General features: G+C 43.8%; 1 protein-coding gene and 1 long non-coding RNA gene across 3 annotated transcripts in view; both read right to left on the bottom strand.

Annotated features, from left to right (window-relative positions):
• Positions 1-10,087, bottom strand: part of PIP4K2A (phosphatidylinositol-5-phosphate 4-kinase type 2 alpha) — a 60,781-nt gene extending 50,694 nt beyond the window's left edge. Inside the window, exon 1 of the mRNA XM_083705069.1 lies at positions 9,448-10,087. Within this exon, the coding sequence (XP_083561195.1) occupies positions 9,448-9,588 (141 nt within the window). The 5' untranslated portion in view covers positions 9,589-10,087. The remainder of the gene's footprint in view (positions 1-9,447) is intronic.
• A 6,379-nt stretch (positions 10,088-16,466) lies between these two features.
• Positions 16,467-20,788, bottom strand: part of LOC310828101 — a 94,958-nt gene continuing 90,636 nt past the window's right edge. For both annotated transcript variants that reach the window (XR_014556663.1, XR_014556664.1), the window contains exon 3: positions 16,467-16,646. This is a non-coding gene — a long non-coding RNA (uncharacterized lncRNA). The remainder of the gene's footprint in view (positions 16,647-20,788) is intronic.

The raw sequence follows: 20,788 nt of genomic DNA, 5'->3' as shown, positions 1-20,788 counted from the left end.
TTCAGCAGATACAAGTGAGATCTGCAACCAAATTCTGCACAGTCCATCACTGGCATTCAGAATTCCAACCACTGCATTCCATCCTCCCCCCCCCCCACTGGAGTTTGTCAACATTCTATGCTCACTGAGCATGCTCAGTCTGCACTGGGCTATTCTGGACATTCTCCTTAGGGCTTTTCTAAAGATGCACTTCTGAAAACGTTGAAGTTCTCGAGACTGCTAATACCTCCCTCTTGTTGCTTGGGTAGCGCCACTTTGGCTGCATGAGCACTAGAACTCACAGTTTGAACAATGAAGTTGAAATTATATAGTAGGTTTCCAGTATTTCAGAGTTTTACAAACTAAAAGCCTTCGGCAAGATTCTTCTTCCCTTTTGCCAATGCCTTCAACTATCTGAGGATTTAACCCTATGCCCAGCTGGGGTTTTGCAACTTAAGTAACTCTGCCTGCTTTGGTGTAATTAATACAGTGTTTCATTTCCTCACACTGGCTTCCCCAAGAGAAGTACCGTATTTTTATGTGTATAAGATTATGCTTTTTGCTAAAAAAAAAAAAAAGGCAAAAATTGGGTGTCGTCTTATACACGGATAGTGAATGCAGAGGGGGAACGTGCGATTAATGGCCTGCTGGCGATTGGTGACTGTGGCAAGTGGACGGGTGGGCTGCTGGTGGCGGCAAACTGGCAGACAATTGGGTGCGACGAGGTGTGCAATCAGCAGTGGTGGGCAGGTGGGTGAGCGATTGGCGGAAGTGACCTCCCCACCCCACCCCAAAAAGCTAAACAACTTAATTTCTTAATTTTGGGTTAAAAAAGGGGGGTTGTCTTATACAAGGGGGTGTCTTATACAGTGGTACCTCGGGTTAAGTACTTAATTCGTTCCGGAGGTCCGTTCTTAACCTGAAACTGTTCTTAACCTGAAGCACCCCTTTAGCTAATGGGGACTCCTGCTGCTGCCGTGCCGCCGAGGCAGGATTTCTGTTCTCATCCTGAAGCACTATTTCTGGGTTAGCGGAGTCTGTAACCTGAAGCATATGTAACCCGAGATACCACTGTACATGGAAAAACATGGTATTCAAAGAAAAATCCTCACAAAACATCCTCTGACAGTAACAGGGTTACTAGACATCAGCTCAGTGTTTTTTCAAAGTCTGCTAATACTGGGTTGGGGAGGGCAAAAAGTAAAGATTCACACAGAAGCGGGGCCAAGTTAACCATCGGCTCTGCAGGTGAAAGTTCAGAACACCTTGAATAGAGTGGTGCAAGCTAAAGCTGCCAAGCATATATGGCATGAGGCATTATCACCTGCGCTAAAAGAAGAGCAAGGCACCAGACGATCTAAAGCCATACAGAGCAGCATCATTAGAAGAGAACAAACAATATAGACAACCCTCTCTTATCTTTTAGGGAGTTGGACAACGTAGGAAGGCAGGCACCACACGGCTCATGATCTTATCTTTGCACTACCATCCCTCCAAGATGCCCTGTATCCATTTGGACTCATTCTATATTTAAAGAATCACTGCCATGCACAAATATTTTAAGAATTTGTGTTATTCTCCTATAAGGTCAAACATCTTGCAAGTTCCTTTACTTAGTAAGAAGAGTGGATCTGGTTCTTGTAAATGAGTCACATTTTAGAAAGAGAGAGATAGTCTGATCTGCCTACTTAAGATGTCCTATGGGTTTGCAGATGCTACCACAGTAACTATAGCAACTGCTGGTTTGAATAGTTTGTGTTAAATCTTTAAAGTGCAATCTTTCAACTTTTTCCATCATGTTATCTGCTCTAAGTATAAAATGCGTAAACTTTAGTGCTGTAGCTTTCCCTCAAACATGAAGCCCATTTATGTAATGCCAAGCCATCTTAATCAAGCAGGTGGTTACCACTCAACAAATATTGGCCTTTGTACCAGAGGGCTGGAAAACAGCAAATGTGACACTAGTTTTTAAAGATTAGGGGACCAGAATCCAGGAAGGTGCAGGTCAATTTGCTTAATATCTGTTTTGGGTAGATTGGGGACTATGTTAAAGATAACATGAATTGTGATATAGCCAAGACAACACAAGAATTAGTCTTAACGAAAAAGAATAAACATGGCTTCTGCAAAGGCAAGTCCTCTCTTACGAACATTTTAGCATTTGTGGGGAGTGTGTCAGGCATATGGACAGGTGTGAGCCAGTGGACATCGTATACTTAAATGTTCAAATAGCTTCTGAGAGAAGCTCTCAAAGGCTCCAGAAAAAAACTTATCAATCCATAGGAGGACTTGTTCTCTTATCCTATGAATGCTAACTCGTATCTCAAGTTAGGGTGAGCAGCAAAGTGACCCAAGTTTGCAAACACCAAATTATTCAGAGTGGCAGCAAAAAGGAATTCAAGGGCTCCCTTTCGGAGCTCTCAGCAAACTGAGTGAATTGGGCAATAAATTGGCAGGTATTGTAGAATGCACTGACTTATTATATCTTACCTGACATCTTAACTGTGTCTTCAATGTTCTATTATGACTGACAGTTAGCATTACTAAATGTATCCACATAATGCATCGAATGATTTCAATCCTGTTTTGGATGGCCCAGCTTTTATGATATTGGCAGTCACTGCAATAGCTTTTAGAAATTCAGAACAAGCCAGTCCTAGAGTTCTACACATCGGATTTCCATTGAGAAGAATGCAAATCAGATCTATAGCCCCGTAATCTAGCCAACATGGCACAGCATGAGAGAAGATCTTCCTACAGTTTGGCCTGAAAGACGTATTTTCCCCCATTAAGAATGCAAAAAGAGCCTTCTGGATCAGGCCAGTGGCTCTTCTCACCCAGCTGCATCATGTTGTCACAGTGGCCAACCAGATGCCTGTGGGAAGCTGGGAAGCAGGATCCGAGTGCAAGAGCCTTCTCCCTTCCTGTGGTTTCCTGCAATTTGCTTATAACTTTCAACCATGGAGGCAGAGCATAGCCATTATGGGTAGGTAATAGCCAACAATAGCCTAATCCTTCATGGATTTGTCTAATCCTCTTGTAAAGCCATCCAAGTTGGTGGCCATCACTGCCTCCTGTGGGAGCAAATTCCAAAGTTTAACTATGTGCTGCATTTTTTTTTTTTGTCTCTTCTGCATCCTCCAATGTCCAGCTTCATTGGATGTCCATGAATTCTAATGTTATGAGAGAGAGTAAAACTTTCCCCTATCTACTTTCTCCACACCAGGCATAATTTTATATACCTCTACTTCTTAATTGCCTTTCCTCCAAACTAAAATGCCCAAATGCTGCCACCTCTCCTCACAGGCGAGCTGTTCCACCCCCTTGATCAGTTTTCTCACTCAGTTAAGTCAGAGCACTTTGAAGATTGTAGGATGCTTGCATTTCCTCACATTTTCAGGGCTAAACCCAAAGTTAGTCAACAGGTAGGCTGACTGGGGTTTTATGGGAAAGCAGCAGGTAAGTCACATTGTGCCAGAGTTGCACTAAGTACTCCAAAGCCTTGGTCTCAAATAGCAGGGACAGTCTATGCATTACATGGAGGACTTCCTGATCCTGAATGGGGTAACTGCCCCTGAAGGAGCATATGTCCATGGAGGCGCAGGTTAATTCTGTGTCCAGGGCAGCTGTTTACCAGCTCCATCTGGTACGCAGGCTGAGACCTACCTGCCCGCGGACTGTCTTGCCAGAGTGGTGCATGCTCTAGTTATCTCCTGCTTGGACTACTGCAATGCGCTCTACGTGGGGCTAACTTAGGTGACTCAGAAACTGCAATTAATCCAGAATGCGGCAGCTAGACTGGTGACTGGGAGTGGCTTCCAAGCACAATTCAAAGTGTTGGTGCTGACCTCTAAAGCAGTGTTTCCCAACCTTGTGCCTCCAGATGTTTTTGGCCTACAACTCCCATCATCCCTAGCTAGCAAGACCAGTGGTCAGGGATGATGGGAGTTGTAGGCCAAAAACATCTGGAGGCACAAGGTTGGGAAACACTGCTCTAAAGCCCTAAATGGCCTCGGTCCTGTATACTTGAAGCAGCATCTCCACCCCCATCATCCAGCCCGGACACTGAGGTCCAGCGCCGAGGGCCTTCTGGCAGTTCCCTCAGTGCGAGAAGTGAGGTTACAGGGAACCAGGCAGAGGGCCTTCTCGGTAGTGGCGCCCGCCCTGTGGAACGGCCTCCCAGCAGATGTCAAAGAGAAAAACAACTATTTTACTTTTAAAGAACAACTGAAGGCGGCCCTGTGTTTTAATGTGTGATGCTGTATTGTTTTTAATATTCAGTTGGAAGCCGCCCAGAGTGGTTACGGAAACTCAGCCAGATGGGCGGGATATAAATAATAAATTATTATACATAACATTTCACTTTACAGATGGCTCCATTCTTCATCCCACCCCCAGGTGGGGCTGGCAAGAGTGAGGCCTAAAAAGGGCTTAAGACATAGCATTACTGGGAGAGGTAGAACAGGAATTTGGTCCACCCCATTCTCCAGCATTACAAACCTGGGGCCACATAAAACCCTCAAAACAAAGCAAAGAGCCAACCTAAAAGTTAGGTCTACCTACACTATGTTACAAATGAATTCTAACTTTTTTCATTCTTATATTCAAGTTTGAAGCCAAGGCTGTTTTCATAGTCTCCTAAAAATAAAAGTCTATTAGTGATGCTGTCAGCATCTGAAATTAATGGGCTTGGAACAAAAGATTATCTATCTTGTAATGCCCAGCTGTATTCTGAGGAAAGCATCCTTACCCTGAAATTCTTCTTCTTGCTCAAAATGGAAAGTCAATATTGTTTTGGCCTTGTGCCAATCTGCACTTGCATGATCTGCATATCTATCAGGCTAGGTGCTCCAAGAGCTAGTAGTAGCTGCTGGTGAAAGCTCAGAAGCTTATTTTAAGCACTCACTGCTCAAGTGTTGGGAGTGTGTGTGGGTAAATTACAAATTACTTTTGCTCCGAGCCATTTGGTCAAGCATTTCTAAGCAGAAAAGTTAGCTCTACTCCCAAGAGATTATATCATGAAAATGTGATCATACCAGTGCTAGTAAATATATATATATTTAAAAAGGCAAAAACTAATTGACTAGCAACAATATTACTATATTTTTAAGAAGTTGCTGTTTTTTGTTTTTGAAAATGAAGGCAAAGAAGAGTTTTCTATTATATGGTCCTTACTCATGGGGAAAGCTGCTTGTTTGAAACACTGTTCACAGAAAGCTTTTTCATTCCCAGACAAGAAATTCCACAGATGTTCACTGTGATATGAAACAGGATCGTGGGGATTATAAAAATGTTGCAATCAGTTCTTAGCAAGGGCAGAAGAGACTCTACTCTACCCACTTTCCAAGTAGCTATATTCTGTGCCAAATGGGATGAGTGAGAGGACTCCTCTCCACCCAAGATACTCTGCACAGGTTCCAAGGAAGCTGTAGACAAACACAGAACACAGTTATGTACTATTCAAAGCCCACACACACAAATGGCGAATGCATTCCTACCACTCCTAGCATTTACGGTACTTTCCCTTATGCCCAGGACTAGACAAAGATGCAGGAATCTAACAATGCCTACAAAAGGTATAGAATCTGTAGGGGTGGGGAGATGAGCCATAACATATTTGCCCAAGGATGTCATCTAAAAATATATAAAGCTCAAACTGGCTTAGGAATTTGAAATATATTTTTCCAGCATTGCCTATAACGCTTTGGTCATTTAAAAGAACGGCCATTCCAACACATGCACTTACAAAATAAGAGTACTTAAAACCGTATTTTCTTTTCTTCTACAAGTTTAGTTAAGAGCATGTTTCTGCAATTTCTTTAATTCTACACATACTCTGGTTTTTCTTCAGATTTTACACTTTTCACAATTTAATTCTACACTTGTGGTTTCAATGTATTCAGTATGACTTCAACATTAGTATCTTACAAAAGCTGCTCAGTCTGGTAGAGTTTAAAAAGAAGTTAAAGCTATGAGGGAGACAACCAAATGATTGCTAATCTTTATTAATGACTTTTAAATTCCTTTTTCAAATTAACTTACCTTATCTTTTACAGGTCTAGCCCTATGGCCCCATTCTTAGCAGATCAGGCTGCTTCTAAGTTAACACATGTTCCAAGTAGTCTATTAAGTTATGTATTTAGAAGTACTGCATCTATAAAAATTATTTTGCCACTGTAAGACTTGAAGTTAAAAAACATGGTGAAAACTCTGCACTAAAACTTACAGTTCAACATCTCCTGCAGCTTCTCATCCTACAAGACAAATCTGTTACAATTATTTTAATGTCAAAGTCATCAACCCATGGCATTTACTACCTCAATCAATAGAAAACAAGTCTGATTACATTATCAATTATTCTGAGATAACCCCTGAACTTGCCTTTATCTCTTGAAGATGTAAACAAATCAGAGGTTAAAAGAGAATTGAAGAGTCAACAACCCATCTCTCTCATTTATCATAAGGCGGACGCCACAGGTGATGCATGACTTTCACAGTTCCACAAGCCCAAGCCTAGATTGCTACCAAGGGTCTGTGGCTCAGAAGTGTGAAATTATTTCTTGTACACAAATGAGGTTCTTGGGTGATGAGACCTAGGACAGTGACCGAAGTTGGACACATTTGTGTAAATATACCCACATGCAATGCTCAGATGCTGTGCTTGGTTAGGGTTTTCACATAGAATCACTCTTCCTTGGATGAAAAGCTCTAGTTAAAATGATCTTCACTTGCTGTTTGGGGAAATATGAAGACGGAGAGCCATTACACAGTTTAGCACAACTTCCAATATATCTGGATGCCAAGAATAAGTCTAAGAAATGAGAAGTCTAGTAACACTGCTTCAGGAGACTTGTTAGCCAACTTCCCCCTAACACAGATACGTTTCCCAAGAAAGATAGTATTATGCTGTTTCTGGATAAAGAGGATGATTAGTCACCAAACCACAAACCTAACCTCAAGATGCAGCATAGCACCACTGCAATAGAACAGAGTGAATAGCTATGCAAGTTATCATTAACATCTTAAAGTTGCATACAAACCTGAACTTGTGCAAAGGGCGATGCCTGTGCAGTGGTGGATATTTCCCATATATGTACAACAATGCATTTGCAAAACAATTCTCAACAAGACAAATGAATTTGCAAAACAAAGCACTTTTCAAGAAAGAGAGGGGAAGTGTGTAGGCAGCAGAGAGGATTTGGAAGTAGCTAGGTTTGAAGATCAAAAGGCAGCCTGATTTAGCTTCTGGTAAAAGCTGCCAATATAGGCACACAAGTTCAGTGGGAGAAATTCACAGTCAGTTTGTTTTAAATAACTGCAGTAACTGAAAGTAACAAGACAGCAAAGGTTTCTGCCCCAGCAAAGTAGGGACAGTCAGCAAAGTGCAGATATCAGAAGTTCACAGAATGTAGTGCAGATTGTGCTCTCCCCCCCCCCCTTCCCCAAGCTCAAGGGCAGTTTGCAGCAGCACCTTGAACAGAAAACCTTGCAGGTCTCGTCTGAACACACTTGCATAACTGAAGTATCACTTCTTTAACCAGGTGAACACAACCCTAACAGGGTAAGACATTACACATGTTTTTACTTGACAAGTCAACACTCCTTTTCCTGTTTAAAGCCTTTTATACATAGTGCAATCCAAGCTTCAAGCATCTTAAGTCCTACTACAAAGTACCGTATTTTTCGCCCCATAGGACGCACCGGCCCATAGGACGCACCTAGTTTTTTGGGAGGGAAATAAAGGAAAAAAAATTATTCCCCCCCCAGGTGCCCTGCGCTAAGCCCGAAGCTTAGGGCGCGCTGAGCTCAGCGCGCCCCAAGCTTCTGGGTGCCGGCAAGGTCTCCGCTAGCTGTGGAAGAGCCGCGCGGCTCTCCCACGGCTAGCAGAGCGCTGTGCTAATCCCGAAGCTTGGGGCGAGCGGAGCTCAGCGCGCCCAAAGCTTCTGGGTGCCGGCAAGGTCTCCGCTAGCCTTGGGAGAGCTGGGTCTCCCACGGCTAGTGGATAGCTTCCTGAAGCCTGGAGAGCGAGAGCGGTCGGTGCGCACCGACCCCCCTCGCTCTCCAGGCTTCAGGGAAAGCCTGCATTCGGCCCATAGGACGCACACACATTTCCCCTTCATTTTTGGAGGGGAAAAAGTGTGTCTTATAGGGCGAAAAATACGGTACACCCTAGAACAGCCAACATTGAAACTAGACATGCATATCCATCAGAACTACTTATTTTCAAAGCTTGCTCATGGATAATATTTGGTTGAAGTCACAAGGTCCTATCATTGCCAATATTCAAGCTGATATGCTACAACTCTGCCAAAAGCCAGTAGCCAAGTCTCACATTTCTGTTCTCCTTGATCTGATCAGATCAACACCGCACAGGTAGAAGCACCGCTACCAGCAGAGAAGCAGAACACTGCAGTACTCCAAGGCAGCAGCATGCCTCTAGCTTCCTAACTGTAGCAGTGTTTTATCTCAGACATCATTAATCGTCCTGCCTCCCAGCTACACAATACTGATTATGTCTGGGGGGGGTTGGGGGGGGAGATGGTTTGCTGTGCATGTATAACAGATCCCAGCACTTCTGCAGCCTGACATATTTTTTTACCACTACTCAGCAAAATGCATCCAACCTGGACAGCAGCAAAGCCATTAGCCCAGTGGCAAAACACACACAGCTCCGACCATTAATCTAACGCTGCCCAACTGTCAACCATCCCCAAGATGCACTTAAATAAGAGTAGCGTTTGTTTAGCAGATTCCCACCCCGAAGCCCATTTCAGGGGAAGAAGTACAATCAGCTAGCACAGTGAATATAAGAGCGGTATTGCTTTGAGGTCCATTTAGTCGCCACAGCAAATAGCGATAGCAGCTACCAAGTACTGGGATGCCCATAGCCCTATACACAAGGTTGTGTGTGCATGCAACAGCGAAAGGTGCCCAAAGAGAAAAGAATATACGGCAGGGTGTACCGTATATACAGGGTGTACCATGGCTTTTGCCACCCCAAGGGCAGGACGCCTCTGAACTCAAGTGCCCAAGGGCACATTCCTACCCCACAGGCAGAGAAGCACATCGCCTACCCCACAGGTGAAGACATTTCATCTTTCCCCTTTCTAATTACACTAGCCAGTCCCCTTCCTCACTAGGAACTACTGGCAGGAATCCCCTATAAAACAGAGAAAGGCGGTGGGAGAGATGGGTGGATTAAAAAGAGAAAGTGTGCATATATTGGGGGGGGGGGGGTTGCAAGTACGTACTCCCTTTCAGAACTGCTGAAGGGGGAGGGAGATAGAGCTATGGGGAAGGTACTGATCCGGAGTATGGGAAGCGAGGGGGCACAGAGAGAGGCCCCGCATTGACAGGAGGAGGAGGAGAGGGGTGGAGGGAGGAGGCGGAGGTTGCGGCGGAGACGAAGGGGCCTCCGCCGGGCCAGCAAAGCAACCACCCGCCGCCCCAGGAAGCGCCGGCTCTTACCGAGTGGTTCACCCCCCACATGAGGACGCTGAGCAGCGGGTCGCTGGCCCGGAAGAGCTTGACTTTCTGGGCCACGAAATGCTTCTTCTTGGTCTTGGTCTTGCTGGCCATAACGGACACGATGTTGCCCGGGGCCGCCATGGGAGACGCCGAGGAAGCAGACGCGAGAGGAGCAGGGCAGAGAAGGAGGGACGGCGATGCTCCCGCCGCCGACACAGGAGGAGGTGGAGCAGGGACCGGCAGGGCCGGGAGGAGAGACGGAGCGCGGCTGGGGCTGCGCGGCGGGCGCTAGCGCGGTTGCGGCAGGAGGGAAGCGGCGGGCTCGTCCCTGGCGCTGCTGCTGCTGCTGGTGCCGCAGCTGCTGCTGCTGCTGCTGCTACCGCCGCGAGACGCTGCCAAGCGCATCCTGGCCGGGCCGCCTGCGCCGCCGCCGCTCGCTGAAATGGCCCCGCGCGCCGCCTCCGCCTCCTCAGGCCACGCCCTCTACCCTCCTACGGGGGGGAGGCAGCCACCGCCGCCACTGCCTCCAGCCCACTCCTTTGGCCCCGCCCACAGAGGCATCGCATTCCCAGCGGCGGAGCTGTGAGGCGAGGTTGCGGCCGAGCCAAGGCTTCTTGCCTACTAAGGAGCATGCGCGGCACTTCTGGGCATGCGCGGCGGCCGAAAGTGAAGCCGCCTTTCCCCCTTTTTCACCAACTCCTTTTCCCCCTTTTGCCCGACGCCTCGTTCCGAGCTTTCTTCTGCTAACTTGAGACAAGTTGGTTCGATTGTAGGTGGGGGGACAGTAACTGATTAAAGTCCCACATGAAGAGCAATGGAAAACCGGTGTTCGTTGGTGGGTTCTCCCAGTTTTTAAATTGTTCTGACTACACGTTTTGCTGTTGTAAACTGCTTTCGAGATTTTGTTTTCATGGGAGATAGGTCTGGGTCCAGGGAAATGATCGGATAAATGGTCTTCTGCTTCTCGTCCGGATTATCACATCAAGTAGATTAGACAAATGAAATTTTAAGTTGTTTGAAAACTGTTTTCAATATTGTGTTATAATATGGTTACCAGATTTTTTTCAATGAATCTGGTGACCCATTTTTTTTTAAAGCTGAGTAGCAACGGAGTCAGTAGTGGGGATGGTGAGGCAAAAGACCCTGGGCCCAAGCTCACATGCATATTGTATAAAGGTGCAAAGCCCTTCTTTCACACCTGTGAAACATAAATGCGCAGAGTTTTTAAAAACCTGGGCAACGGCTGCCCACCCACAACTTCCGAGCCTCCCCCAATCAGTCAAAACAAAGGGGGAAGGTGGCAGGAGATCTGTACCGCCGGACATCCCCGGTTCCCCTTTGGCAGTGGTGGTCTCAGCAGCTTGGAGCCAGCCTGGTAGCGCAGTTGGCTCTGGCTGGCTTCAGAAGCTGCTCGCTGCCATGGCGCCCGCCATTTTTCCTCACCGGAACATCATATGGGGACTTCCGGTGAGGAAAAATGGCGGGCGCCATGGCAGCGAGCAGCTCCTGAAATCAGCCAGAGCCAACTGCGCTACCAGGCTGGCTCCGGGCCACTGAGGCTACCACTGCCACATTTCCTGGGGACAGATTTGCAAATCTGGGGACATTCCGGGGACAGAATTTGTCTGGTGACAGATTTGCAAATCCGGGGGCTATCCCTGGGAACCGGGGACATCTAGTAACCCTATGTTACTTTAGGGACTATAGGGTGAAGGGCAGGTGGGTACGTACGTACGTAAGTAATGTAAGTGGGCACATTAACAAATCTCATTAAAATGCCTTTAAAAATATTAAGTTGCAATCCAAACCTATCCTGGAGAAACCTTAACATATAACAGTTATTTTTATTGCATGGAAATGGAGGATCTTCTTTTTGAATTACAGCCTATCCTGTTCTGCACACTGGGTAGAACAAAATTGGACCTTGAGGCTTTGCTGCCAGAAGCAGAGAAGCAACTGGTGCCTCCTGCCTCCCATGTACCCAAGGCCAGTCAAGTTCTTTTTGGCATCTGATGCAACAAATCTCACAGATACTTGACAAGAAAAATACAATAATAATAAATTATATAACTATCACTTTACTGCCCTCTCGTGACACTCAAAATCAGTTCCCTGAGGCAGCTGCTATGCCTAATAGAAGAGTTGGCTAGAGCAGGGGTCTGCAACCCGCGGCTCCGGAGCCGCATGTGGCTCTTTTACACCTTTGCCGTGGCTCCGGGGCGGATACTAGCGAGGGGAGGAGGCGCATTGTGTGCCCCGACACTCCCCACTGTGGCGGGCGCTGTACTGGCTGTGACGTCGCATGGGGGCAGTGCGTGCGTTAGTCACGCACCGTCCCAACGTCACCTTCCCGCCCGCCCGCTACATTGTAAGGGGCATGTACGCTGGTCACTGCATTGAAAGGGGACATGTACGCTGGTCACTGTTTTGAAGGGGAGTGAAGAACACACACACACACAAAGGTAACTTGTTAATTTAACGTTTATTTCTATGAGGAGGAGTAATTCTGAGGAGTCAAACAAAGAAATAATAACAAAGTGACAAAAAAGTTATTTTTATAATGATGAGTTTTGCGGCTCCCAGGTGTTTTTTTTTCTTCGGAAACGGGTCCAAGTGGCTCTTTTTGTCTTAAAGGTTGCAGACCCCTGGGCTAGAGCAAAGATAACATTGATACTAAATTTCACTGCGCCAGCAGAATGAGATGCTACACTGTTGTAATGAATTTATATTAGAGTTGCAACACAAATGCTGCTAGCATGCTCTCTGCACTGGTGGGATTCCGCCAATGCAAGGGGGAAATTTTGCAAGGTGGGTGTAGTGGGGAAAGGGCCACATTTATTTAGTTCAAGTCTCATGCTGGCTTGAGTCAGGGCCAAACTACGGTACTTCTGAGGTTAATTATGTGGATGCAATTAATGCACAGGTCTTTTGAGCCCAGAGACCACTAGGAAGATTAGCTCTTTATCTTATCTCTCTGAAACCGCTGCCTGCATTTTAGGGCAGTGGTGGCTAACCTGTGTTGTTGTTGGGACCACAGCTCTCTCTCACCATTCCCAACTACTGACCATGTTGGCTGGGGCTTATGGGAGTTGGAGTCCAACAACATCTGGAGGACCACAAGTTCACCATCCCTGCTTTAAGGGAAGCTTCTATTCGTTCCTTTGAAATGCAAAGAGCAGCTTCAGAAAGGAGATTTTTATTGTGACTGGTAAGGAGAGAAATGTGCAAATCACATTTACAGTAGTTTGGCCCTCACCCTGTGATGATGGTGTGATCTGTTACATATGTGAAACTGGTGTTGTAAGTAAAGACACTCCCACTGGAGTTAATGGAGAATCTCATAACCTGATAGAAGGAATGGGGTGCAGAAGGAAGATGAACTGCTGACCTTAGCCCCAAGCTACTTTTCTTTGCATGGAGAGAAATGTGTGGGTATCTTGCATCTCTGATGGCCCCAGTGCTCAGCAATGACACCAGCAGGTAAATGCACATAATGTAACCAAACTTGCCCTCAACCATTGTGGAGATCATTTTGCACCCGTTCAGGTTACTGAACATATAAGAGCATATAAGGAAGCAAACAGAAACATTAGATCAAGATTTGAAAAAGGGGGGAAAAGTAGCATGCATAGAGAAAGCTCCACCCGCTGCAGCAGTAGTGCCAGATAAGGAACTGAAACAGGCACCACCTCATAGAAGAAACTTTATCCCAGGTTTGGAGCAACTGTGGTTGGCTTTTAGCAACGCCAACATCCTTGTGGGAAGAGATACCAATCAGCATGCCGGTCTGAGTCACTAAATTTGGTCTGTGAACATCTAGCAGGCTGAATCAGTGCATTAGTTACCTACAAGAGCACTCAAGGACCCCCAAAACGAGGCTGCTCTTTGTTTAACTGGGTTGTTCACAGTTATGGCTGCATGCTGCTTGGCTCTTCCCACTGGATAAAAGCATAAGAAACCCGTAACACTTGCTAGGGTCTTCATCATTGCATCACCTTTGCATTCCGTCCTGAAGAACTCCTTATTTGGCTAGGTCACTGCACTTTCCCATGTTAAAAATGAGCTCTCACATCCCGGTCTCAGATTTTGCTTGGCCTCTGATGCTGGTGCTAGTTTTCTTGCTCTTTGTCTTGAGAATGCAACGCCAGCTTCTCAGTTTGGGGCTTATGCCAGAAAAGCATTTTTCATCTTGAGGAATCTTTATATTGTTCATCAGAGATGTTCTTCCCACACCTAATGCATTCCAGGCCATGCCTGTTTTTAGTTACTATTGTTTCTTGTTACAAATTCCCTTCTTTTAGAAATCTGCTATGGCTGCATATCCTATATGTTACTAGGAAGTAAATGCCATTGAAATCAGTGGCACATACTTTCAAGTAAACATGGTTAGGATGTGGGTGTGTGGCTTTGTACACACTCCTGTTTATGCTACATCCAGTGCATTCCCACTACTGGTTTGGGAAGCGATGTACACATTCCATTAGCCACAACCAATGTCTATCCTGCTGTTTCTGATGAAATGCTGCATTTTGATGCATTTTTCGTCTTCAACCAGCTTCAATCCAAATTGAGAAAAAGAATGACCTAGCCGCATTTTAAGTTAGGGTTAGGGTAAAGCCCTATGTGTGTGCTTTACTGTCTATGGAAACTAGAGCAACATTTTTAATTCCTCCAATTTGTTTACAAATCAGAGAAAAAGGACAACACATGGCTATTTTTAAGCTAGTACCTCTACAGTGCCATCTTAGGCTTAGAAAGTATTGTGTTTCCTTTGCAGAAGTTTGAGTTTGAATGTGACAGACCCTGCCTGAAACTCTGTTTGGCGGTGAAGCTAACTAGGAGATTTGGGCCTGATCAGTGTGCATAGGATTGCATGGGTCAGTGTCCAAGAATATTCTTCAGCAGAATATTATGTTTGCGCCTAATTCTCTTTGAAATGAGGATCTTGCATCTGCAGCAAGTAAAAGTACAGTGTTGGAAACCCCTGTTGCTATTTTGCATGTGCATACTTCTTGTGTGGTTTTCCCCACCCCATCCCTTCCTACATTTGCAGATGATGTTGCTGCCAACACTTCCTCTGCAAGCTAGTAATAGGTCAGCTGTCAGGGTTTGCAAACTGCAGAGGAAGTACATTTTTGTTGCTGAAGAAACTGCCGAGTCAATGCAACTGGCAGTTCTATGATGTCTTTTGTCCTACAGCGTTGCACACTACCTACGACACTGAGAAGGTGACAGTGATGGCATTATCCTATATATGTATATACCAAGAAACATGTCCCATTAAGTTAAAAAGGACTTACTCCCACATCTATGGGCACATTTACACATGTGAACTCTGGGAGATGTGGTTTATCTTTATGGGGGAAAGCTGCAGTGAGTCTCAGGCTCACACATACCTCCTCCACCACCACCGCCTTCATTTTGGCTGCGATAAGGAGATTGCAAGCTTCCACTCCTGTTTTAGATTAACCACAGATTAGCATGTTGTTATAACCCCAAACTGTGGCTAATCTTAATTATAGTGAGCTCGAACAAGCCAACTTCAAAACATGAGTAATGAATCTGGCTTGTTTTCACTAGCCATAGTTAAGAGTAACCACAGTATAAGTTTAGGGTAACATTCAAAACTGTGGTTTATCTAAAACAGGAGTAAAAGGTTCCAATCGCCTCCTTGCAGCCATGCTGGAGAACACATGCACATTCAAGATTCACTGAAGCTTGGTCTTGTAAGGTTAAGCCATAATTTAGTGTTGTATCTGAATTCAGCCGGTGGGGCTTAGATGTGAAGGTGGCAGTTTTACCCTGATCCATTGAGAAATGTGGGCATAAATGTGGGCATAAAGAATGCCCACACTCAGTGTTTACTTCCCTAGAATACTCTTTCCAGGTGCCTTTCTTCTTTGTCCAGTAGTTAAAAAAAAAAAAAAAAAGAGGGTGAGAGGTAGAAATTTTCTTGAAGGATTGTTCCGCGTGTAATTTAGACAGTCCCCTCCTTCCTTTGGTAGTGAATGATGCACAATAAGGAGTGATATTTTTGTTGTTGTTTTAGGAATCAAGCATATTAATTTCTCTACTTTGCGGGAGTAGTTGTTCCTCTTTGCTAAGTGTTGTTTCTCACAATACTTTTTAAATACAAAGGTGAAAATTCACACTGGTGAATCATAATATCTGTGTCTGAAGACACCTGTGAAAGTAATATCATGAAAATAAAGCATGCAAATTGCTTGCAAAAAAAGGCTTGTGAATTATATGGTGGCATAGAGAAGTATGCATTTGCATAATAAGCCCACTCACCATTTTTTGTTCAAGATGTACAACCTGCCTCAGAGAACTGAGCTCAGGAAGCATCACATTCTTCCTGTTTCTGATAGATGCTGGCTGTCATAGTAGCCAACTGCTAGATGCCAAGGTCCTTGCCCGCCCCCCCCCCCCATATTTAAGGAGGCTAGCACCCTCAAGTTGATAGACATTGCCATTCAAATGGTGTTCCTTCTCCATTACTCCAGTGTACCTGAAGGAGCGTCTCCACCTCCATCGTTCTGCCTGGGCACTGAGGTCCAGCGCCGAGGGCCTTCTGGCAGTTCCCTTGCTGTGAGAAGCCAAGTTACAGGGAACCAGGCAGAGGGCCTTCTTGGTAGTGGCGCCCGCCCTGTGGAACACCCTCCCATCAGATGTCAAAGAGAAAAATAACTACCAAAGTTTTAGAAGATATCTTAAGGCAGCCCTGTTTAGGGAAGCTTTTAATGTTTAATAGGTTATTGTATTTTAGTGTTTTGTTGGAAGCCACTCAGAGTGGCTGGGGAAACCCAGCCAGAAGGGCGGGGTATAAATAATAAATTACATTATTATTATTATTATTATTATTATTATTATTATTATTATTATTATTCCATTGCCAGAATGCCATATTTGTAGTGTTGGAAGTTACGTGAGGCCCATGATGCACTCCTAGCAGCTGCAAAGTATACATTGCAGAAATACACAAATACAAGGAAGAAACAGACCCTTGCACAGTTGGCTCTCTATTCTTGCTATGTTGCTGTTGGTTTTTTATTTGTTTCTGAACAGGCTTGGTATTTCTTTTTGAGATGAAAGGCAGTTTAAGAATTCTAATAACATAATAATCTTAATTTATAATGCTGGTGCTGGTGATGTCTCAGAGGAACGAGGCCAAGATAAGAGTTGACAGGACACAGCAACTATGGGAAGGAATGAAAGACAAAATACACAGCATGGAAAATAATAATAAGAAGAGGAAGGCCGAGGGTGTTTCATTCCCTTCTTTCACACCTACTGTATGACAAGGAAATTGCTATGCAGAGTTACACAATCTGTGAGCACAAAAGAGGCAAGGATCAGCCAAAACAAATGACTCACTTCACAAAAATACCCACATTAGCATCATCTCATAAAGCCAGTCCCCAAACTCTTGATCAAATAGTCGAGTGTCTCCACACTACTGCATTCAAGTAACTCACCTTGGCAGATGGAAAAATCAGGATTTGGTAAGGACCTCTTTCCATATTCTAAATTGAAAGACTAGGGTAGCTGGTCTTCATCATTGTAAGGCTAATCTGGTTAAGAGTGGTTAAACAGGGGGTGCATGCGTGTGTGTGTGTGTGTGAGATGAATGGCTATGCTGTCTCTAATTTTTTGTTATTAATTAATCACATCCTCTGAGGCATCTCAAAGTGATTTAAGTACAATAAAAACTTGTATAAAAACACTTATAAAAACAGTTAAACAATTGCATATATAAAATCATTTTTTTAACAAAAGCCAACTACATATAAAACTATTTAAAAACTGCCAAATAGAATCAATTTAAAATCTGAAATAGGTACCAGCATGGGTAACTAACTGTTATGCATAATTTCTTACTACAAGTCTGTGCTTCTGGTATTGTGTTTTTTCTTTGGGGGGGGGGGAGTAATGCTCCTATCCTCATTCCCAAGATTACTTATTTTTATTGCTTTTTATTATTGATTGATTGATTGATTGATTGATTGATTGATTGCTCCAGCAGGCATTTGAACTGAAGTCTTCTTTTATAATTCTAAGGGGATTGTTATCTTTTTGGTATTTTATTTCTTGTGCACCACTTAAAAGACGCTTGCAACCAAGTGGCAAACAAATTGTTTAAACAAGCAAATAAAATCGCCGCATCGAGGAAGTTATCAGATGAATATTATTTGTGATATAATTAGGACCTGTGCCTCCTAGATCTTAGGTTATTATTTCCATGTTTTGATTTTTTTGGAAACTCTGTGCTCCTCTGCTGTACAACCGCAGCATGAGAGCACTCAGCCATGCCCTATTTTAAAACAAACAAAAATAAGCAATGCAAACCACAACATGGGTCTCCTGTGCACATCTCTCATTTTAAAAACTAAACTACAGTAAACTTAAAAGTTTGAAAGTGATGTGCTCCTTCAGTAATGTACACATCTGACTAGGGAAAAAACATTTTTTTTGTGTGTGTCTTGAACACACTCATCGCTATCTTCTTGTCACAAGGCTACCCATGTTTCCATCCTTCTCCCTTTTACAATGTGCTGCTTGGGACCTATGGGAGAAATTTCACAAAGCCTCATGTGCACTTGACCTCATCTTAGGATCTATCATCCTGATCCTAAACATATTACTTGAAAACAAGTAAGACTAGAATAAATTATTGCAGTCAGCACAATTCTCCCTGCCTGTCCGTGACTCTATGCAGATGGGATGGAGACCTAGACTGTCATTGTCCCCCCACTCCAATACACATTCAGCTCTCTCATTGCCCATGCTAGCTCCCAGGCAAGCCCTGATACAAACCAAGACCTTCTGCCTCTGATAGTTTGGGAAATGTTTTGAAGTTCCTCCACAACACAAAACACACACACACACACTACTCAGTTTATTTCTGTGATGGGGGACTTGTGGTCCTCCCATCATCACCTGACCATTGGCCATTCTGTCTGGGGTTGATGGAGGCTGAGTCCAAAGACGTCAGGAGGGCCACAAAACATTTTCCAACCCTCAACTATGGTCAAGACTAGGTATGGGACAGAAATTCAATTCAGGTCCAATTTGAAGCCAAATCTATCACTTCTGCACTTTCTGAAACAGTATGCAAATCAGACATGCAATTTGCACTTATTTGAGATTTGTTATGCAGTTCACCAACCAACCCATGTTTAAAAAATGTGTATAGTAGGGGAATGTTTGCATAAAAACGAATGTATTGGCTAAAATAGCATATGCAAATGCATTATATTAAGGAAATTGCTTACATGAATGTGTACATTTGTAAAAACTACATTTGAAAATGTATTTATTAGGGAAATATGCACTAAATGGTGATGGATTTTCATTAGGGTTTTTAAAATAAATAAATAAATAAAAATTGCTGCAAACTGTGGATAACTGAATTTATAACTGGAAAAAGGAGAAACTAAGAGAGCCAAAATTGACAAATCCTTTCATCCCAAGTCAAGAACTGGCATTGAGAATTTTTCCTCATTAAGGCTCACTATCATCACTATTCTATTTTCTCTCTCCACCTACCATTTTATATCTTATCTTTTTCTTTTAAGACTCATATTCCATTCTGCCTTTTCTTCTTTTCCCCCTTATAAGTTTCTTAATCTATTCTTTCCAATCTACCTCCCCGTCAGATTCATCTACTCGATTTATTTTTATCACCGATATACTTTATGTTCCTCCTCATGTGGGAATTGGCATTTGATTTTCCACACACCAATAAATAATAGCTGCTATTTTCACACCAACCTTCTTGTGCACTGGGGACAACCCCAGATCCTCTCCAGCTAATTAATCTCCCTCTGACAATAATAGCACAGGGCCTGAGTCACTGCTCTGTTGCTGGGGATTCACAGAAAGGCAATGCTACTGCAAACCAAAGAATCATTACAGCGAATCAGTTCCATATCAGTCAGTGGACATAGAGACATCAGCTTCAGGTGCCAGAACTGAATGGGAAGCTGAATGCTAGCTTCTTTTTGTTAATGCATAAGTTAAAGAGTGGCCCATAGTAGCTTAGAATCATTCCTGCCCTTTGCTTACTGTTATTTAGCCTGGTCTCAAGACTGTTAGAGAGTAAGTGTTTGTAGAATTATGTCCAAAAAGCCCTATCTTTTCATTTTCAAATATATCTTAATTAGACTGGGAAGATCTCAGTAGTCTCCAGTGTACAATCCATTTTCTGTGAAAATATCACCACTGTTTGTTCGGATGTGGAAAATTTAATACTAATTCTCATATGAGAAAAATAACACCCATTGTGTGTTGGTTAGTTTGGCTAGGGAGTTAGAACTCTGTGGGACTTGCTTTGGAGTAAACAGGTATAAGATCAAGCTGTTTGGTTTAAAAAGGAACACATTTGTAATCTAAAAAAATAAAATAGAAGCCTACACCTGATTCCCACCTTTGGGGAATCAAAAAATGATTCCCAGACTTCCCCTGGGTATTCTGAAGAATAATGTAAAATAGAGATGGCCAAGGATTAAGTTTTATAACTTAATGTCAGATTAAAAAATGATCAAGCTGCTGTATTCTAAATCCATTCACCTACAAGTTCTTAAATCAGAGAAGGGGAATGTGAGCCCCGCTCCCTATGTTGTTGGACTACAACTTCCATCATCTCTGACCATTGGCTATGCTGGCTGGAGCTGATGAGAATTATAGAGACCAGCAACACCTGGAGGGACACAGGTTCCCCATCTATGTTTTAAAGAGCTCCCAGGAAGTTAAATAGCTATTCCTATAGAATGCATTTGTTGACATCAATCTGTCTGAAGAGGCAATGGAGTGCGTCTTCAGGAGTGAAGTCAAACTGCTGGAGAATCACAGCGCCTGCTGTGGCTACAGAGACTTGTAACTCATAACTGCTGCCTCCTGCATTGTTACCAGCATACCGGTAAAATGCAGCTCAGTTGTTCTTTTTTCTTAATTTGAAGCAAAGCTGGTTTATGGGGAAACGCATCAAAAACAGTATTTCATAAGAAAGAACAGGATAGATACAGTATAGATATGGATTGTGGCTAATATCATGTGTACATTGCTACCCAAAACAGCAGTGGGAGCATGCAGGATGCAAAGTAAACAGGTGTGTATGCACAGCATAGATAAGCCAATAACTGCAATCAAGAGAACCACAGGAGGTCATATAATACACCATAACACCCCCTCCAAAGTCTACAGCTGAGCAATTTAAAATTAAGAGCCATTGTGGCATAGTGGTCAAAATGTCGGGCTCGGACCCCAGAGACCAAATCTCACATCAGCTAGGAAGCTCACGTGCTGACCTCAGACAGGTCACAATTTCTTAGTCTAGCCT

Source organism: Podarcis gaigeae (assembly GCF_964106915.1).
Source record: "Podarcis gaigeae genome assembly, chromosome: 12".
Classification (NCBI taxonomy): Eukaryota; Metazoa; Chordata; class Lepidosauria; order Squamata; family Lacertidae; genus Podarcis; species Podarcis gaigeae.
Note: the sequence above shows the minus strand (reverse complement) of the source record. Positions and strands in the feature narration are given on the sequence as shown.